Source organism: Myodes glareolus, chromosome 17 (genome assembly GCF_982192425.1).
Source record: "Myodes glareolus chromosome 17, mMyoGla1.1, whole genome shotgun sequence".
NCBI classification, from domain to species: Eukaryota; Metazoa; Chordata; class Mammalia; order Rodentia; family Cricetidae; genus Myodes; species Myodes glareolus.
In genome coordinates, this window is record NC_142042.1 from 61,507,360 (window position 1) to 61,523,440 (window position 16,081).

The following is a 16,081-nucleotide window of genomic DNA, read 5'->3' on the forward strand; positions in this document are numbered from 1 at the left end:
AAAAGCCATCAGGCACATCGTGTCACATAGTTAAGAGGATGGGAACATCCTGGCCAGTGTGCCCTGCAGGCTGAGTTAGGGGAAATACAGACAAGATAGCCCTTCTTTCTCTCTGTGAACCGTCAATGGAACATTGCCTGACTGACTGTAGAGAGCAGCCCGGAAAACTTGTCTTGTGAATGGTGATTCCACAGACACTTGCATAATGCTCCAGGGACTCAGAGTGCTCCAGGGACTCACAGAGCTCCAGGGACTCAGAGTGCTCTAGGGACTGACAGTGCTCCAGGGACTCACAGTGCTCCAGGGACTCACAGTGCTCCAGGGACTAACTTTAGAGGCTGAGCAAGTATTTATTATGTATGTGGAGTTTTGTTTGGTTTGGTTTTTCAAGACAGGGTTTTTCTGTGCAGCCTTGGCTGTCCTGGAACTCACTTTGTAGACCAGGCTGGCTTTATCTACCAGCCTCTGCCTCCCGAGTGCGGGATTAAAGACGTGCATCACCACGTCCACTGTTTGTGAGATTTTAAAATATACTTTATTTTCTTTTTGTATTTGCTTTGTATCTTGTTTTACAAAGTTTACAGATTTATGCCAAAATGTAAGGAAAGTAGTCATTTATTTGGAACGAACTTGTAGTCATATGTCATCTTACTTCTTCTACTCTCTTTATATATTTTATTGTTGTTTGGTGTATGTGGTCTTTTGTTTGTTTGTTTGGTTTGGTTTGGGTTTCTTGAAACAGGATCTCTCTATGCAGCCCTGACTGTCCTGGAACTCACTCTGTAGACCAGGATGGCCTCGAACTCACAGAGCTCTGCCTCCCAAATGCTGGTATCAAAAGGGCCATGACACTACACCTGGCATTGTCTTGTTTTATAATTGTCTTGTCTGTGAAGTCTCAATTGCCTAACAGACTAATAGTTCATTGTACCGAATAAATATGCTACTGCTTCTGAATTGAACGGAATGAAAATAGGAAATAGGGGAGCAGACAGAATGATGAGGAAGATGCCGTGTGTCTGAAAGTGGGAGACAGGCATGGCGCCGAGCAGAGGAGAAGATGGTGTTTGCTTCCTCTCTTCTTCCATCCTGTGTCTAAAAAGTTGGGGGAAAGGGGTGAAGTCAACACAAAGTGGAGAGAAATAACTGGCCTTGGCCATTGTGTGCATAGAGTATGCATACAGTGCAGAAATGCCAGCGTGATCATTTCATGGTACTGTTAAGGTTTTATTGGCAAGAGAAACAGCCAGAGGCACCTGGAAGAGTTCAGAGAAGAGAGAGAAAGTAGACTGGACATGGACGGGGCTCTCTGCATGATGAGGGAGGCTAGTGGGAGGTAGAGAACAGAGCAAGAATAATGAGAATAGCAAAAGCCAAGCATAGTGAGAAGAGCTGGGTTATAAAAAGAATGAGCAGCTGTGGGAGTGGGGAGCCTATGAACTGGAGGGCGTATAGTGGAGAGAAGGAGGTGAGAAAGGCTAGGATGTTAGTATGGACTTTGAAATGTGTAACAGGTACTTGTGATACTGACTACCATGGAGGCCAGCATAGGATTTGGTAAGCTGATAAGTGTCACCGGTAGCCATACATCCCTTCTACCAGAGGGAAGGGAAATGACTCCATTTGCCAGATGGGAACCAGTTTCATGAGTTCCTGTGGAATGCTGGCTTTTATCTAACTTCCAGAAATACTCCAACAGTCCAGGCTGAGCTAGCTCACTTCTGGATATATGAACAGTCTTTTGGAGGCTGGGAAATTGGAGTTTCCTTTGGACCTGACAGCTGTGAGATTTTTATCAGCAGCAGTGCAAAGGCGATTTGGGAGTCAAACAATGGTTCATAAACATCACTTTCATCCTCCATAGCCAAGACAGTCAGAGAAGAGGCACGATTTACGTACCGTCTAGAAAACGTCCTGTGAGGAGAGATTACCAGTAAAGAGCAACTCTGCATGGCAAACGTAAGTTAAAGGCTGCAAGGCGGGTGAACACCTGTGAACCTTGGGAAGGAGGGCAGAGTAGAAGAGTCCCGAGCGAGCGGACCTAATCTAGAGCTAGGGACTCTGCAGGAGTAACAAGTTTGCATCCATCTAAGAGGCTTGCCCCTCAGTCCAGCAGCAATGAAACAAATCTACTGAGAAAGTAGGCGGGGATTTCTGTCCCCTGGGAGAAGAATCACTGCTCCCTCCCAGCTTCACAGCAGGCGGTGGGGGTGGGAAGGCGGGGTAAGTGTGGTGGGAAACAGTGCAATTTCCTCTTTACTTTCACAGCCTTAGTGCAGAATCCAGAATGGATGTCCTCTTCTTAGCCGCCCTTGCTGTGCCACTTATCCTGGGGAAGTCAACTCCTGAGCCCGAGCCTGCCAGTCCTTTTCTTATAAAGGACCTGAGAGAAGAGCTAGAAGGAGAAGGTAAATGGGCATGTCAGCGGAGGGTGGGGAGGGTGGGGAGGGTGGGGAGGGTGGGCAGGGTGGGGGGGTGATGTGCTTTCTCCGGGGTCGGGGGCATAGTAGAGACCTGGAAAGTGGAGCCAGAAAAACAAACAAAAAAGCAAAGCTAAGTCCTGTCAAAGAAGAGAAGGCTGATAGCAAATGGAGCCCCAAAGAGAGTTCCTTCAGCAAAACTGAGCTCAGATTTCTGTAAAAGTCCCCACAAAGCTGAACAGAAGAGTGAGGAGCCGGACAGGAAGGAGGTGGGTGCTCAGAAGCCAGGGAGTGAAACTAGTGAGACCAGAGTAACTCCTTCCTACCAAGTAGAAGGAAGACAAAAAACAAAACAAAACAAAAAACCCTACCTATTAGCAAAGACATAGGTATGGGAGCCAAGCTTCATGACACATGCCCCAGCTCTGGGGAGAGGGTCAGAAATTTAAGGCCAACCTTGACTACACAGTGAGTTCTTGACTAGCCCCAAAACATAACCCCACCTCCCACCCAGCAAGGCCTGGTGGTGCATCGCACGCCTTTAGTGCCAGCACTCAGGCGGCAGAGGCAGGCAAATCTCTGAGTTTGGGGCCAGCCTTGTCTCTAAAACAAGTTCCAGAACAGCCAGGGCTACACCGAGAAACCCTGTCTCAAATAAATAAATAACCCCTATTTCAGAAAACAAAACCAAGTTGGGTGTGGTAGCTCACGCCTTTAATTTCAGCCCTCTAGAGGAGAGACAGGAGAATCTCTGCGTTCTAGGCTGGTTGGGGGTACATAATGAACCCTGCCTTAAAAAAAAGACATAAATATGGATTGGCCTATAGGATAGTAGAAAACTGGCTGTCTTCAGAGACAGAGTCCCAGGAGTAGCTTGGCTCCTTCCCTTCTTTGTTCTCTAGTCTGCCAGGTGTGTCTCATTGTCTCCCTTTCCCGTGTCCTTAGTTTGGGGTTAAAGGGAGGATGGATTTAGCAGAAGGCCTAGAATTCGGGATTCAATTATCAACGCCACCATTTTTAGTTTTGGAAGGGAAGAGGAGCTATGATGGGTCATTTGGTCCAGCTGACTCATTTTAAGGAAAGGGATGTGAGGCTGGCCATGGTGGTACACGCCTTTAGTCCCAGCATTTAGGAAGCAGAAGCAGAACTAGGCAGATCTCTGTGATTTCAAAGCTGAACTGGTCTATACAATGAGTTTCAGGACAGCCAGGGCTATGTATGGAGCCCTATATGTAGGCTCAAAAAAAAAAAAAAAAGTGGGGGGGAGGGGAATAAACGGATTGTTCAACCGTCTGCTTAGTTAGCAGTGAAGCTGGAGGTAAACCCAAATTTAAAAGCCTGAGATGTTAGTGATTTTGTGAGAGAAATTTGGGAGCATATGGAATCTATATGATTTTTCTGAATTTCTGGTCTCTGTCTTCCACTCACAAAGGGTTTACAGCTCCTATGGGGCTTAGCACACGTGAAGGGATCTGTTTTCTGTCCTGGGAGTTCTGCACTGAAAGCAGACTGCTGGCCTCCCTCGCCTGGGCGGGTTTGGAGGTACAGAGGCAGGGAGAGGAGACCTCTGGAGGGGAGGCAGAAGGAAAGAAAACCGGGAGATGTGGGATCAACTCCCCGTGTGCTGTTGCTGAGGAGCTCCGGAAGCTTCTGACCTGTAGCTCTTGTCCCTGCAGGACAGGAATACGAGGCCGAAGAAGAGTTTGACGAGTTGGATGAGAGTGAATACTATCAAGTGTATTATTATTACACAATTACCCCTAATTACGGTGCGTATATGAGAGACTCTGGCTCAGGGTGGGGTCGGAAGAGATTTGGGGAATGCTTAATTCAAAGATTGCCCTTCACATTGCAACAGAACAAGAGGATCACACAAAATTTTGGTTGTAAGCAAAACTTATCGAGATTCTTGATATTTCTCAAGCTCATGATTTTTTTTTAAGAAAATTAAGAATTATTATAGCTGGGCAGTGGTGGGGCATGCCTTTAATCCCAGCACTTGAGAAGTAGAAACAGGTAGATCTCTGTGAGTTCAGGCCAGCCTGGTCTACAGAGTGAGTTCCAGGACAGGCTCCAAAGCTGCAGAGAAACCTTGTCTCAAAAAGCAAAGACAAACAAAACAAAACAAAGATTTAGCCAGGCATGGTGATGCACCTTTAATCCCAGCACTCGGGAAGCAGAGGCAGATGGATCTCTGTGAGTTCTAGGCCAGCCTGGTCTACAGAGTGAGTTTCAGGACAGGTAAGGCTGTTAAACAGAGAAACCCTGTCTCAAAACAACAAAACAAAAATTCGGTTTTCATTATTATTTTAAATTACATATATTGGGTGGGGGTGCTTGTACGTGAGCGACGTTGCCATGGAGATCAGTGCTGTGAAATCCCACTGAAGCTGGAATCAGGAGAGACTGAAAGCTGCTCAGTATGGATTCTAGAAACTAGACTCAGGCCCTCTGAAAGAGAGTACCTGTTCTTAACTGCTAAGCCATCTTGCCAGCTCCGGCTCCAATTTATAAACTTTTGTTTGTTTGTTTGTTTTGTTTTTCAAGACAGGATTTCTCTGTAGCTTTGGAGCCTATCCTGGAACTAGTTCTTGTAGACCAGGCTAGTCTCGAACTCACAGAGATCCGCCTGCCTTTGCCTCCTGAGTGTTAGGATTAAAGGCATGCGCCACCACCGCCCAGCTCATAAACATTTTTAGCACTTAAAATAACTAGAAGTAGACGGTACCTACACATCTTATAACTTAGTAAAGGTGAAGTATTCTGAGCAGTTTCTTCCCCTTTTATTTCTGTTTTTTTTCCCCCCTTTTTCTCTTCTCCAGATGACTTTGGTGCTAACTTCACTATCGATTACTCCATGTTTCAGTCGGAGGATAGGTTGGTGAGTGACTTCTCTGTCTAAGAGGGTCGGGACAAATAACAGTCAAACAGAAACTGGGAAGAGCTGAAGTGTCACTGGTTAGCAAGAGTCAAAATCAGGGCTGGGTATGGTTGTCCACTCCTATAATCCCAGTACTTGGGAGGCAGAGGCAGGAGGATTGCCACGGGTTGAAGGTCAGCCTGGTCTACATAGCAAGTTCCAGGCCAGCCAGGACTATTTAATAAGACTGTCTTAGCAAGAACAGAAAACAAGCAAGAAAAGAAAGCCTGGTAGATAGAAACTAGGAAGTGGGTCCCACACAGCCTCTTAACTGTGGCTGGGAGAAGGAAGCCAGAACCTAGTCGCTTACTGACAGTTGAAGGAGGAGCAGTCGAGGGACTTGTTGAATGGAATACATAGATCATCCATGCTGGCCCTGGACCCAGACAATCCCTGGCCTTAAGTTTTAGCCATGTGGGGTTGGGGGTGAGGTAGGAGGCTTGCTGGAAGGGGATGTGAGACGGTAGAGATGATGACTGTTTCCCAACCCTACCGAGGTCAGAACGGGTTGAAGAAGGAGGTGACTACAGAGGCAGTGGAGACCACTATTAGTCTCCACACAGAACTCGCGGACCCTCAGAATCCCGTGACCATGAGACCAGTGACTACAGAGCCAGTGACTACAGAGCCAGTGACTACAGAGCCAGTGAGTCAAATGGGGATTAAGGAGGAGGGCAGTGTGACTCTCTTACCCTGACAGATCCCAGGCATATGACCTTGAATAAACAGAGGGCTGGTTCTGGTGGAGGAGAGAACCAACGGTTAATACTTCCACGTAGGCATTCTAATTTGGTGTCCCTGCGCTGTGTTGAAACACTGACTTGGGGAGGAAAGGGTTATTACAACTCCCAAGTCACACACCCAGGGCAGGAACTCAAGCCCGGAGCTGCAGCATAGACTTCAGAGGCACACTGCTTACTGGCTCGCTTCAGCTTGCTCAGCTTGCTTTTTTATACCATTAGCCCACGGTGGGCTGGCCCTTTCCATATCAATCATTAATCAGGAAAATTCTCCCAAAGACATTCCCACAATCCAATCTGATGGTGACAACTCCTCAGATGAGTTTCCATCTTCCCAGGTGACTCTGTTGTGTCAACTAACCAGCAGAACAGGTATCACACGGGCCACATCACCTGTGTGGAGGCCAGAGGACGACTTCGGGGAGTCAGTATGTCAGGCATGAGTGGCACATGCTTTAACTGCTGAGCCAGTCCAGACTTTGTTTTAGATACAATTTAAGACTAAGACAGCTTTTGCTTGTTAGGTGTTCTCAAAGAAAAGGGGGGAAAAAAAAAAAGGAAGACTAGTTATTAAAGCTGCCGAGGGAAGAGAAGCAGAGCGAACAGCTGTGCTTGGTGACGAGGATATGAAGAAGGAAAGTATGAGGGTAGGAGCAGGACAGTAGGAATCAAGACACATGCACAAGGGTTGGGGTGCAAAGGAAACTCAAGAATTCAGTTTTTGCCATGTGGGGTTGGGGCCAGGAGTCTTCCTTGCAGCACAGGGTGATGAGGAGAAAAACTCTAAACAGGCCATTTGTAGGGGGGCTACTGGATAGAAGCAAGAGCAACCCAAATGACCTAGCAAGACTCTATTGGGGGGAAAAATGGCCAGGCATGGTGACACATGCTTTTAATTCCAGCATTCAGAGCCAGAGGCAGGGGGATCTCTGTGAGTTCCAGGCCAGTTTGGTCTACCGAGCAAGTTCCAGGCCAGAGAGAGATAAATAATAGACTTTGTCTTAGAAAACTTTTTTTTTTCCCCCCGAGACAGGGTTTTCCTGTGTAACAGTCCTAGCTGTCCTGGAACTAGCTCTTGTAGACCAGGCTGGCCTCGAACTCACAGGGATTCACCTGCCTCTGCCTCTGGAGTATTGGGATTAAAGGCATGTGCCTCCACTGCCCGGGGTTAGAAAACTTTTTTTGGCAGTGCAATGGCTCATTAAATAAAGGCACCTGGGCTGGAGAGATGGCTCAGCGGATAAGAGCATTGCCTGCTCTTCCGAAGGTCCTGAGTTCAATTCCCAGCAACCACATGGTGGCTCACAACCATCTGTAATGAGGTCTGGTGCCCTCTTCTGGACTACAGGTATACATGCAGACAGAATATTGTATACATGATAAAATAAATAAATATTTTTTAAAAATAAATAAATAAATAAATAAATAAATAAATAAATAAATAAAGGCACCCGCTAAGAAGCATGAGGACCTGGGTCAAGTTTGCTCCCTGAGTCCTGCTTGGTAGGATAGAGAGATTCCAAGAGTTGTTCTTTGACCCCCACACACGTAACATCCCATGCCCTCCTACCTAAATAAATAAATGTAAAAAATTGCACAAGGCCGATCATATTTGTGTAGTAATATTATATACATAAAGTTAGGGATAAATAGGTGGTCTGAAGTGCCAGGCTGGACTTTGCGTTGATACACAATGAGGAGCCTGGTAAGCCCTCCAGGTAGGATGAAGACAATGGAATCAAATTTTAGGAAAACTCTTCATCTGACTAAATGCAAGATGCATAGTGGAAAAGTTTATGCTGTCCAGGAAACACCCGATAAAGGGCTGGACTAGGGGAATGGCACATAAATTGAGAGCAGAAGAATAAAGTTAGAAGAAAATGCTTCTCTTCAGTAGTAATCCTATAAAAAAAGGGGGGGAGTTAAAATGACTTGCAGACTTTAATGATGTTTGGGGAGGACCAGAGAGATGGCTCAGATGGTACAGATGTCTGTCACAGGATGATCTGAATTCAATCCCCAGGACCCATGTGATGGAAGGAAAGAACGAACCTTCAAGTTGTCCTCTGACCTCTCCACATAATCACACATATATGCACCAACACACACATGTACATATTAAACAGAAATAGGATCTAATAAACATGTTTGGGGAAATCGTTGACCAAAATGGGAACTCTCAGAGGCCAGTGTGGCTTAGGTTGGGAGTGCTAATTTTGACAGTCCCGTGTGGGTGTTCTGAAGGCAGCTGAACTAGATCAGGAATAGAGACCCAAGGGCAAAGTTACAGTTGTGAAAGTAGCAAGGCCAATGACTCAGTCAGTGGAGGAAGAGAAATCAACCAAGGAAAAGGAAGAGGCAGGCAGGCAGCCAACTTTTTTTTTTTTTTTGCATTATAGGGACTAGAAGAGAAAACTTGATATAATCAATCAAAGGCTACCGAGAACCCAAAACCTAACTCAAAAATAAGGAAGTCTCATGTACGTGCTTTTAATCTCAGCATTCAGGAGGCAGAGGTAGAAAGATCTCTCTGAGTTCAAGTCTAGCCTGTTCTACACAGTGAGTAGTAGGAAAACCAGAGCAATGTAGAGAGACCCTGTCTGAAAAAAACAAAGAAATAAAATAAAGAGGCGAGCAGGGAGAGAAGAGATTGGGTGTATGTAGCTCAGCGGTAGCGCTCTTGTATGGCATTTGTAAATCTCTGGTTTTCATCCCTACGGGGGTGTGTGTGATGATGAACATTATGATGAAATGTAGAGAATATAGACCCATCTGAAAAATATGAAATCAAAACCAAAAACAAAACAGAACAATGACTATCAAGGGCAATGCAACAGAATGGGAAAACAGCCTCCATGCAGTTGAATACAAATGAGAGGACCCAGCAGGACTGGCGAGCAAAGCCTGACACTAAATTCCCCACAGGTTTATAAATGTACAGTAGGCTCTCTGTAGGTGGTAAGCCCCTCTTACACGCAGGAACATAATAATGTCTCATCTATGACCCCCAAAGCACCTACCACAGTGAATAGCACAAAGTCATGCACACAAAAGATAAAACATCAAATGCCATTGAGAGTCGTGGCCTCCTAAGTAGGAAGAATTCTTTACAGCGATGGGGAGGAGGGCTGAATCTCCTTTGAGACCTGAGGTAAGGAAAAAGGGGGTTAGTGTAAGGAGGTGGCTATCTTCCTGGAGGGGGAATGGGAATTGTTAGGAAGAGTGACAATGACCTATTGTGTGGGGGGATGTTTTAGCAGATTCCAGATCAGAATGATGCCATGTCCAGTCTGCAGAGTTCTGTGTCCTGTCTTCTCTTATGGACCCTCCTTCAAGGGGGGCTGCATTTTATGTAGAAGGTAAGAGGGCAGCCACAGGCTTTGGTGGGGTGCTATGAAGCAATTCTTACCAACCTGCTCAGTTCTCCCATGCTTAAGGAAAGAAGCAGGGTCACATTTAGAAATTTCTAATTATCTAATCTTAAAACCTGGAATGAGTTGGAACAAAGACTTGTGAAGCCATTCATTTATTCTGGTCTGGGAGGACTTTCAAGACCTCCTAGGAAAGAGGCAGGCTGAATGGAGAAGCCTTTTTCCAAGCTCTCAACAAGCCTGGAAAAGTCAGGGCTGATTCTGCCCAGGTTTGAAGTTATGGCAGGTGCCAGAGGTCAAAATGGGTGTGTCTTACAACCCTGTAGAGCCAAGAGGCAAAGTTCAGCAGGAGGAGGAAGGAGGCATGAAAGGGACACATCTTTCTCAACCAAGAATGGAGAATCCATCTTAGAACATGAAATGTGTAAGGTCTGCATAGAAAAGGAGCAAGGGGAGACTTCCTCGCTTCTTGGATTTATTGCTTTCAAGTGTGTGTATAGAGGAGGGATGTATACTTGAGTGCGGAGCTTAGGAGGCCAGAGCCCGCAGAGTTCCAGGAATGGGAGTTTACTGGGGTTTGGGAACCGCCTGGCATTTGTGCTGGGAATTGAACTTAGTCAGCCAATTGTCAATAATGGGTGGGTAGCGCTCGCTTTTAAACCCAGCACTTGAGAGGCAGAGGCAGGTGGACCTCTGATCCTCCGAAGCCAGCCTGGTTTACAGAGCGAGTTCCAGGACAGCCAAGGCCACACAGAAAGATCCTGTCTTGAAAAACAAAACAAAACGAAGTGTGTCCTCTTAAACATCAAGTCAGCCGCCTGATTCTATTTTTATTCCCCTCCCTCCAGGTGAGAGAAGGCTGCTATGACTCTTCAGACTAGAGTTTGGCAAGAAGTTGGTTGAAAAATAAAATAGTTTTGTCTACTTCTTAATGACTGTTCTAAAGTCAACACGTACACCAAAACTTGGGGGGCATGAAGGACAGATCAGAAAGAGAATTAGAAACCAGTGTAGTAGTGCATGCCTAGAATTCAGGAGGCAGAGGCAGGCACATCTCTTGAGTTCGAAGTCAGCCTGGTCTGCAAAGAGAGTTCCTCTAGGGCAGCCAGGACTACATAGAGAAACCCTGTCTCAGAAACAAAACAAAACAGAACAACAAACAAAAACCCTTTGAATTAGATGTCAGTTAATTAGAAGGACTCATACCCCGTAAATGAACCTGGTTTGGGGTAGAAAAGAGAAAACTCACAGATGACAGGTTTATTCTGAGCCTGTAATTCTAATTCTTTTTTTTTCCTTCTAATCTTTTTTTTTTTTCTAACGGTCTCACGTGGCTCAGGCTGGTCTTGAACCGATCTCCTACACCCAACCCCTACGATTACAGCAGGAATGAGACATCATACCCAGCTTAATTATATTTTATATGATATTGTCTTGAAACTTTGGGGAAACAGTGCTGAGGTTTAATTTAGAAACCCTTTTCCTTTTTCTAAAATAGCCACATTGCTAAATATAAGTAAAGAGTATTTGAATATATTTAAAATAATCATGCATTCTCCAAACCCCGACTTATATTTCTGTTCAACTTTTTGTTTTAGTAAGAACATGCATTTAAAAAATATTTAGTCTCTGTCCTCCCGACCCTAGTCAGAACTAGAGTGCCCCCTTGCGATCCCTCTGCTGTCTTCAAATTACAGGGTCTCATTCCTCATTTGCTTTAACTCTGACTTGGTAAAACGGATGTTAGCGTCTATGGGTGACTCTGGACTTGCTCTTTTCATTCCTCAACGTCTTTCCAGTCTTCTCAAAGGGACAAATAAACTGGCGCCAGATAAAGCCATAACCTTGAGGATCAAGGACTCTACTCTGTTCCCTGTGCTGAGAATCAGAGAATTCTGAATTGAAGGGTCCCAAGGGCCCGGGGCAGAAAAGTCAGGGACGAGTTCGGCTTTGACCCCAGAGTCTTGGCGGGCTGGCATCTGAGATGGTAACGTGTGTGGCGGGTTATGTAAGAACCGGCTGGAGAAGCTGCTCGGCGGGAGCCCCGGAGAGAACGCGCTGTTCCGGCTGCAGTCCCCACCCTCCTCACCCAGCAGGGCAGGAGGCACCCAACTATCAGCCGAGGAGGGGAGGATGAAAGAGTGGGGAGTCACGAGGGCGAGCCGCCGACACAGGAACGGATGCCCGGCGTCACACGTCCGTTGTCACACACGTTGCGGACACGAGTTGCTGAGGGCTCCCACGTGCTGCGCCCGTGCGCGGAGGCGCTCGGAGGGGCCCACGTCCCGAGGCACCGCCTCCGTAGCATGGTCTCGCTCTGCACACTCCAGCCGCGCAGTCTCCCGCGCAGCTCCGTCCTATTTAAGGCTACGAGCTCCACCCTTTTCCGCCCCTTGCTTCATTTTCACTTTTTTTCCATCCTCCTTTTTATCACCGGAGGAGCCGCATGTACGGGTGGAGCATCGACTGCTTCCCTTCCAGCCAATCACCACTTGGCTGCTTCTCTATTGGCCGAGCCCCCGCGTGCGGTAGCAAATGGGCTGTGAGTGTCTGTATCTAGAGTCACATGTTGCCGGCAAGCTGTCCAATAAGAGCACGAGATCTGTGTACGCAGGGGGAGGCACGTGCAGAGCCGCACGTGTCTGGGAGGGGGAAGGGGCGGGACCCACAGAGTGAGGCGGAGGTGGGTCGGCTAGACCGGCGCAGACTGTGGAGGAAGCGGAGGGGAACCGAGCCCGAGCGGGGCTGAGCCGGCAGACCCAGGTGAGCGGACCAGAGCGGAGCGCTCCGGAAGACTGACGCGGACGGAGGGAGTGGGCTTGTGAGACCGCAGATCTGGGTGTTGGGAGGAATTGCATCACCTGAAAGGTGCGACCATAGGCTGACCGGCCGCAGGGCACCTGACGGTGAGGGATGCGAAAACCACGGAGACGGGTGTCCATGGGGACAGTCCCCATAGGGATCTTAGGTGGGTTTTGGTGAGCAGATGAGCCACTAGCGGGTGGCTTTTTAGGTCGATAATCTCACTATGAGGTCTGGAAGGGAAAAGCCCAGAACAGCAGACGGAGGGGAAGGTGTAAAGTCGGGTATTCACTCTGAACCCAAAGGAAGAAAGGCTGTGTGGGGTCAAGAGCCGTGGGCCGGCGGTTTGAATTTTGAATGGGAGTGGAAAAACAAGTTTTTTTCTTGTTTCTGTTGAGAACGCCCCAGTCTCCCAGGCCCTTTCCTAATCCTTTGACTCTGATTTCAGAGTCCCTCGCTTTGCTTTTCAGTTGCGGGCTCTGAGCTTTGGTACTACAGGAGCCGCTCTTCAGCCTCTGCTCCTGGACCTATGGATTCTCCATCTAGCGTTTCTTCTTGTTCCTCCTCCTCACTCTCCTCGTCATTTTCCACATCCCCTGTGAACAGTGACTTTAGCTTCCCCTCTGATAATGAGAGGGAAGGCAAGAGCGCCCATGGGCTCAGGCCAGAAGCTGTTGGGCAAAGGGGAGGTGCCCAGCCCAGGCCGGGTCCTATCCGTTGCAGACATCGACCCAGGGTTTCTGGTAACCAGCATACAGCATCTCATCTGGAACAGCGAGGATCTAGGGTCAAAAGATCAAGAGATGGGGAACTGGAGACCAGTGTACACACCCAGGGATGTTTCACAGAGGGAGACCTGCTTTTTGCTCAAAAGGTAAGAGAAAGCAGGAGAGAGGTCCTTACTGGTCGGTAAGGACCCTGAGAGGATGATTCTGGCCACCAGATACATGACAGCAGAAAAATCCCGGCTGTCTTTTTGCTGTTTTCCTACAGTGTAAAGAACTCCAAGGGTTCATACGGCCCCTCACAGATCTACTGAACGGACTAAAAATGGGCCGCTTCGACAGAGGTAATAAACTGACTGATTATGTTTCTGGGGCCGGGGGATAGTAATGCCCTTCTCTGTGTGAAATGTACATTTCTTAAATCTCTTCTTTGGGACCTGGGCTATTCCCTGTTTGCATCTGCACCTTGATTTCTTTGGGTGAATCGATTTTAACCCCCATCTACCTCTGTCTTTACATCTACCTCAGTCCTCACCTCTGCTTTCTCTCCTGCTGGGCCATGAACCTAGTACCTTATGTGGCAGACAAGCTCTCTGCCACCGAGCTACATTCCACCCCCCTGACCACCTTCTCCTTCACCCTAGGATTGAGTAGCTTCCAGCAGAGTGTGGCCATGGACCGGATACAACGTATAGTGGGTGTTTTACGGAAGCCTCAGATGGGGTAAGTCTCCCTGTTTCTTTCTTCCTCCTCAGTATCTCATGGGCGGAGGCCTGTACAATTCTCCATGTCTCTTTTTTCATACTTAGTGACTTTTAAAATTACCTTTTCCCACAGAGAACGTTACCTAGGGACTTTGCTGCAAGTGGAAGGGATGTTAAAGACTTGGTTTCCTCATATAGCTGCCCAGAAGTCATCCTTAGAAGGGAGCAGGCATCAGATAAACAAGGTAAGACTCTCAAAACTAAGGAACAATCAAGAAATGGACTGTGTGTGGAGAAATGTGTTCCTCTTCCCATTTTCCTTAAGTTTTTTGTTGTTGTTGGTGGTTTTTGGGGTTTTTGTTTTTTTCAGGGAAAGGAATGCCCAACTTTGTGCATTCCTGTACTTTTTATATTTAGCTTAGAAGTTGGTTCTATTTTGTTGGGATCTCCTGTTGCAGCAGGAAGACACCTCAGTTTTCCTCTGCAAATCCTTCTTTCCTTGCAGCCCTCCAAACCCTTACCCTCTCCCCCTTTTGACTCCTGTCAAAATATCCTAGGCCAAACCTTATGCGTCTATAATAGTGGGTTTCTTTTTCTGTTTGCTTTTGTTGTTTTCAAGACAAGGTTTCTCTGTGTAGCTCTGGCTGTCCTGGAACTCACAGAAGTCCACTTGCCGCTGCCTCCTGAGTGCTTGTATTAAAAGCAATTGCCACCATGTCCAACTAAGTCAACCATAATTTTTAATGATGTGAAAATAATTGACTGAAAAGTAACAGGATATGCCTCGTGGAGAACCAAAACATGGAAAATGAGGATCTTCAACTCAGAAATCAGGACGTTAATTCATTTACACTTCTCTGGATGGGGTGTGATTTATTAATGTTCTCCAGCCACATAGCAGGCCTGGGTTTGATTCTCTTAACACCACAGGGGGAGAAAAAAAAGGCTTTAAAGAAACTAAACAGGAATCACTGTGTAAATAGTGAGAACTGTAGGTTTTATCTTGTCCGTTTCTGGTGTTACAGAGTTGTTATGTGTTACACAGTCGCCTATCAGCTGTTGGTTGGATAAACGGAAGCATTACGTGATTGCTACAATTTTTACCTAATCATCACCTGGCAAGAACACATCTGTTGCACAAAACAATGTGTGTTTGCCCTGCACAATGCGTTCTCGTGGACAGCAAAGGTCCAGGCTAAGCAGAGCTAATCTGTAAGCTTCTCTTAACCATTGGTTGTTTCTCTTTCCCTACTCTCCAGGACGTCCCAAGCCACCACAGTGACTCAGCTGCCTCCTCTCCTGCACCTCTCATGGAGAAGCTGGGCCAAACACAGCTAGGACATGTAGTGTTGAAACCAAAGCAGCCTTGGCATCTGACAGAGTGGCCAGCTATGAACCTCACCTGGAGTCATAACACTCCCATTTGTAACCCTCCCCTCAGTCCCCAAGGCTCCGCCTCCAGCCACAGTTCCCAAGGCCCTGCAGCCAGCATTGGTGTCATCCTTGTCCTCCAGAAGACAGGAAAGCCCTTCACCCACTCCGCCCCCGGCACTCCGATCCCATCAGCTGCACTGTCTCCTGTCAGCCCTGGTGATCTGAAGAAACCATCTGGAGAGGGGTCTTGCTGCCACAGTTTGCCAGTAACGCTGCCGTCAGACTGGAGCACCCTCTGTCCCCCTGCTCTCCCTGCCACAGCCGGAGAGTTGGCTACAGGACATCTAGAGCCACAGCTGACCAGCCATCCTGCCGGCGGTGCCCCTTGTCCTTAGCCCCTGGCTCAGGCTTTACAACTGTCCTCTGATTTCCCGTTTGTGTAAATGTTATGTTTATGTGTGTTTTTTTTTTTTTTTACTTTTAATGTATTTGTGGTGAGGAAAAATAAGTCCTTTCTGATTAAAGACATTTTTTACCTAAACGCTTTGCTGACTGTGGTAAATTGAAAACTTTCAGCCTTGAATACCATAAATCTTACCCACTGGGCTTCTGAAAAGAAGATAGAAGTTTTTGTGAGTACAAGCTCCAAAGGTAGAGTCTGGGTGGGATAATACCAAGCCTGTGAGGGCACTGTGGCTGCTGCTTCCCTCGGGAGCACCCTTGGCACACTTAGAGGTTCAGAGTTGAGGTGGGTTTGTTGCTGGTTTTTTTTCTGTTCACACAGGAGCTAGTAGTACCTTTTTCTCTTTGTCTCTTCCAGCTGGCTAGACCAGCAGGTTCTTCTGCTCTGGGGCAGCTCTGCTTTGATGGGAGCTGTTGATGCTTGGGGGTAAATGCATGCATGTAACCTGCTGGCTCCAGAGTGAAAGCCAAAACGGCCACTAGGATTTTGAAGAGGGCATGGTGTCCTAGAATTGTTGAGGTCAGGATAGGGGCTCAGACTGCAGGCCACACATAACCTGACT

The 16,081-nt window shown here is 47.2% G+C and overlaps 2 protein-coding genes across 7 annotated transcripts; both read left to right on the forward strand.

Moving 5' to 3' along the window:
• Window positions 1-1,852: 1,852 nt before the first annotated feature.
• Window positions 1,853-10,383, forward strand: C17H1orf54 (chromosome 17 C1orf54 homolog). 4 transcript variants are annotated; one of them, XM_085678071.1, is made up of 7 exons: window positions 1,853-1,959; window positions 2,269-2,408; window positions 4,097-4,189; window positions 5,243-5,301; window positions 5,843-5,971; window positions 9,338-9,439; window positions 10,300-10,383. In XM_085678071.1, the coding sequence occupies exons 2-6, from the start codon at window positions 2,288-2,290 to the stop codon at window positions 9,434-9,436; spliced, it is 501 nt and encodes a 166-aa protein (XP_085534197.1). In that variant the 5' UTR covers window positions 1,853-1,959; window positions 2,269-2,287; the 3' UTR covers window positions 9,437-9,439; window positions 10,300-10,383. The 4 variants fall into 4 exon arrangements, with proteins under 4 accessions (XP_085534197.1, XP_085534198.1, XP_048283864.2 ...); XM_085678072.1 differs by having other exon boundaries at window positions 9,341-9,439; XM_048427907.2 differs by having other exon boundaries at window positions 1,855-1,959; window positions 5,843-5,986.
• A 1,704-nt stretch (window positions 10,384-12,087) lies between these two features.
• On the forward strand, window positions 12,088-15,597 carry Ciart (circadian associated repressor of transcription). Of its 3 annotated transcripts, none has more exons than XM_048427904.3 (6): window positions 12,088-12,214; window positions 12,702-13,127; window positions 13,247-13,322; window positions 13,623-13,701; window positions 13,816-13,927; window positions 14,942-15,597. In XM_048427904.3, exons 2-6 carry the CDS (start codon window positions 12,783-12,785, stop codon window positions 15,449-15,451), a joined length of 1,122 nt encoding a protein of 373 aa, XP_048283861.1. In that variant the 5' UTR covers window positions 12,088-12,214; window positions 12,702-12,782; the 3' UTR covers window positions 15,452-15,597. The 3 variants fall into 3 exon arrangements, with proteins under 3 accessions (XP_048283861.1, XP_048283863.1, XP_085534196.1); XM_048427906.3 differs by having other exon boundaries at window positions 12,108-12,214; window positions 12,724-13,127; XM_085678070.2 differs by lacking the exon at window positions 12,088-12,214 and adding an exon at window positions 12,228-12,537 and having other exon boundaries at window positions 12,724-13,127.
• Window positions 15,598-16,081: the final 484 nt, after the last annotated feature.

What these genes read in the sequence shown, in the direction of transcription:
- Ciart (XM_085678070.2), top strand. Translation starts at nt 12,480, where the DNA reads ATGAGGTCTGGAAGGGAAAAGCCCAGAACAGCAGACGGAGGGGAAGGT. An exon ending in TTACGGAAGCCTCAGATGGG is followed by an intron (nt 13,702 to 13,815) that starts GTAAGTCTCCCT and finishes CTTTTCCCACAG; the next exon opens with AGAACGTTACCTAGGGACTT. An exon ending in GCAGGCATCAGATAAACAAG is followed by an intron (nt 13,928 to 14,941) that starts GTAAGACTCTCA and finishes CCTACTCTCCAG; the next exon opens with GACGTCCCAAGCCACCACAG.
- C17H1orf54 (XM_048427907.2), top strand. Translation starts at nt 2,288, where the DNA reads ATGGATGTCCTCTTCTTAGCCGCCCTTGCTGTGCCACTTATCCTGGGG. An exon ending in CACAATTACCCCTAATTACG is followed by an intron (nt 4,190 to 5,242) that starts GTGCGTATATGA and finishes TCTCTTCTCCAG; the next exon opens with ATGACTTTGGTGCTAACTTC. An exon ending in TTCAGTCGGAGGATAGGTTG is followed by an intron (nt 5,302 to 5,842) that starts GTGAGTGACTTC and finishes TACCGAGGTCAG; the next exon opens with AACGGGTTGAAGAAGGAGGT.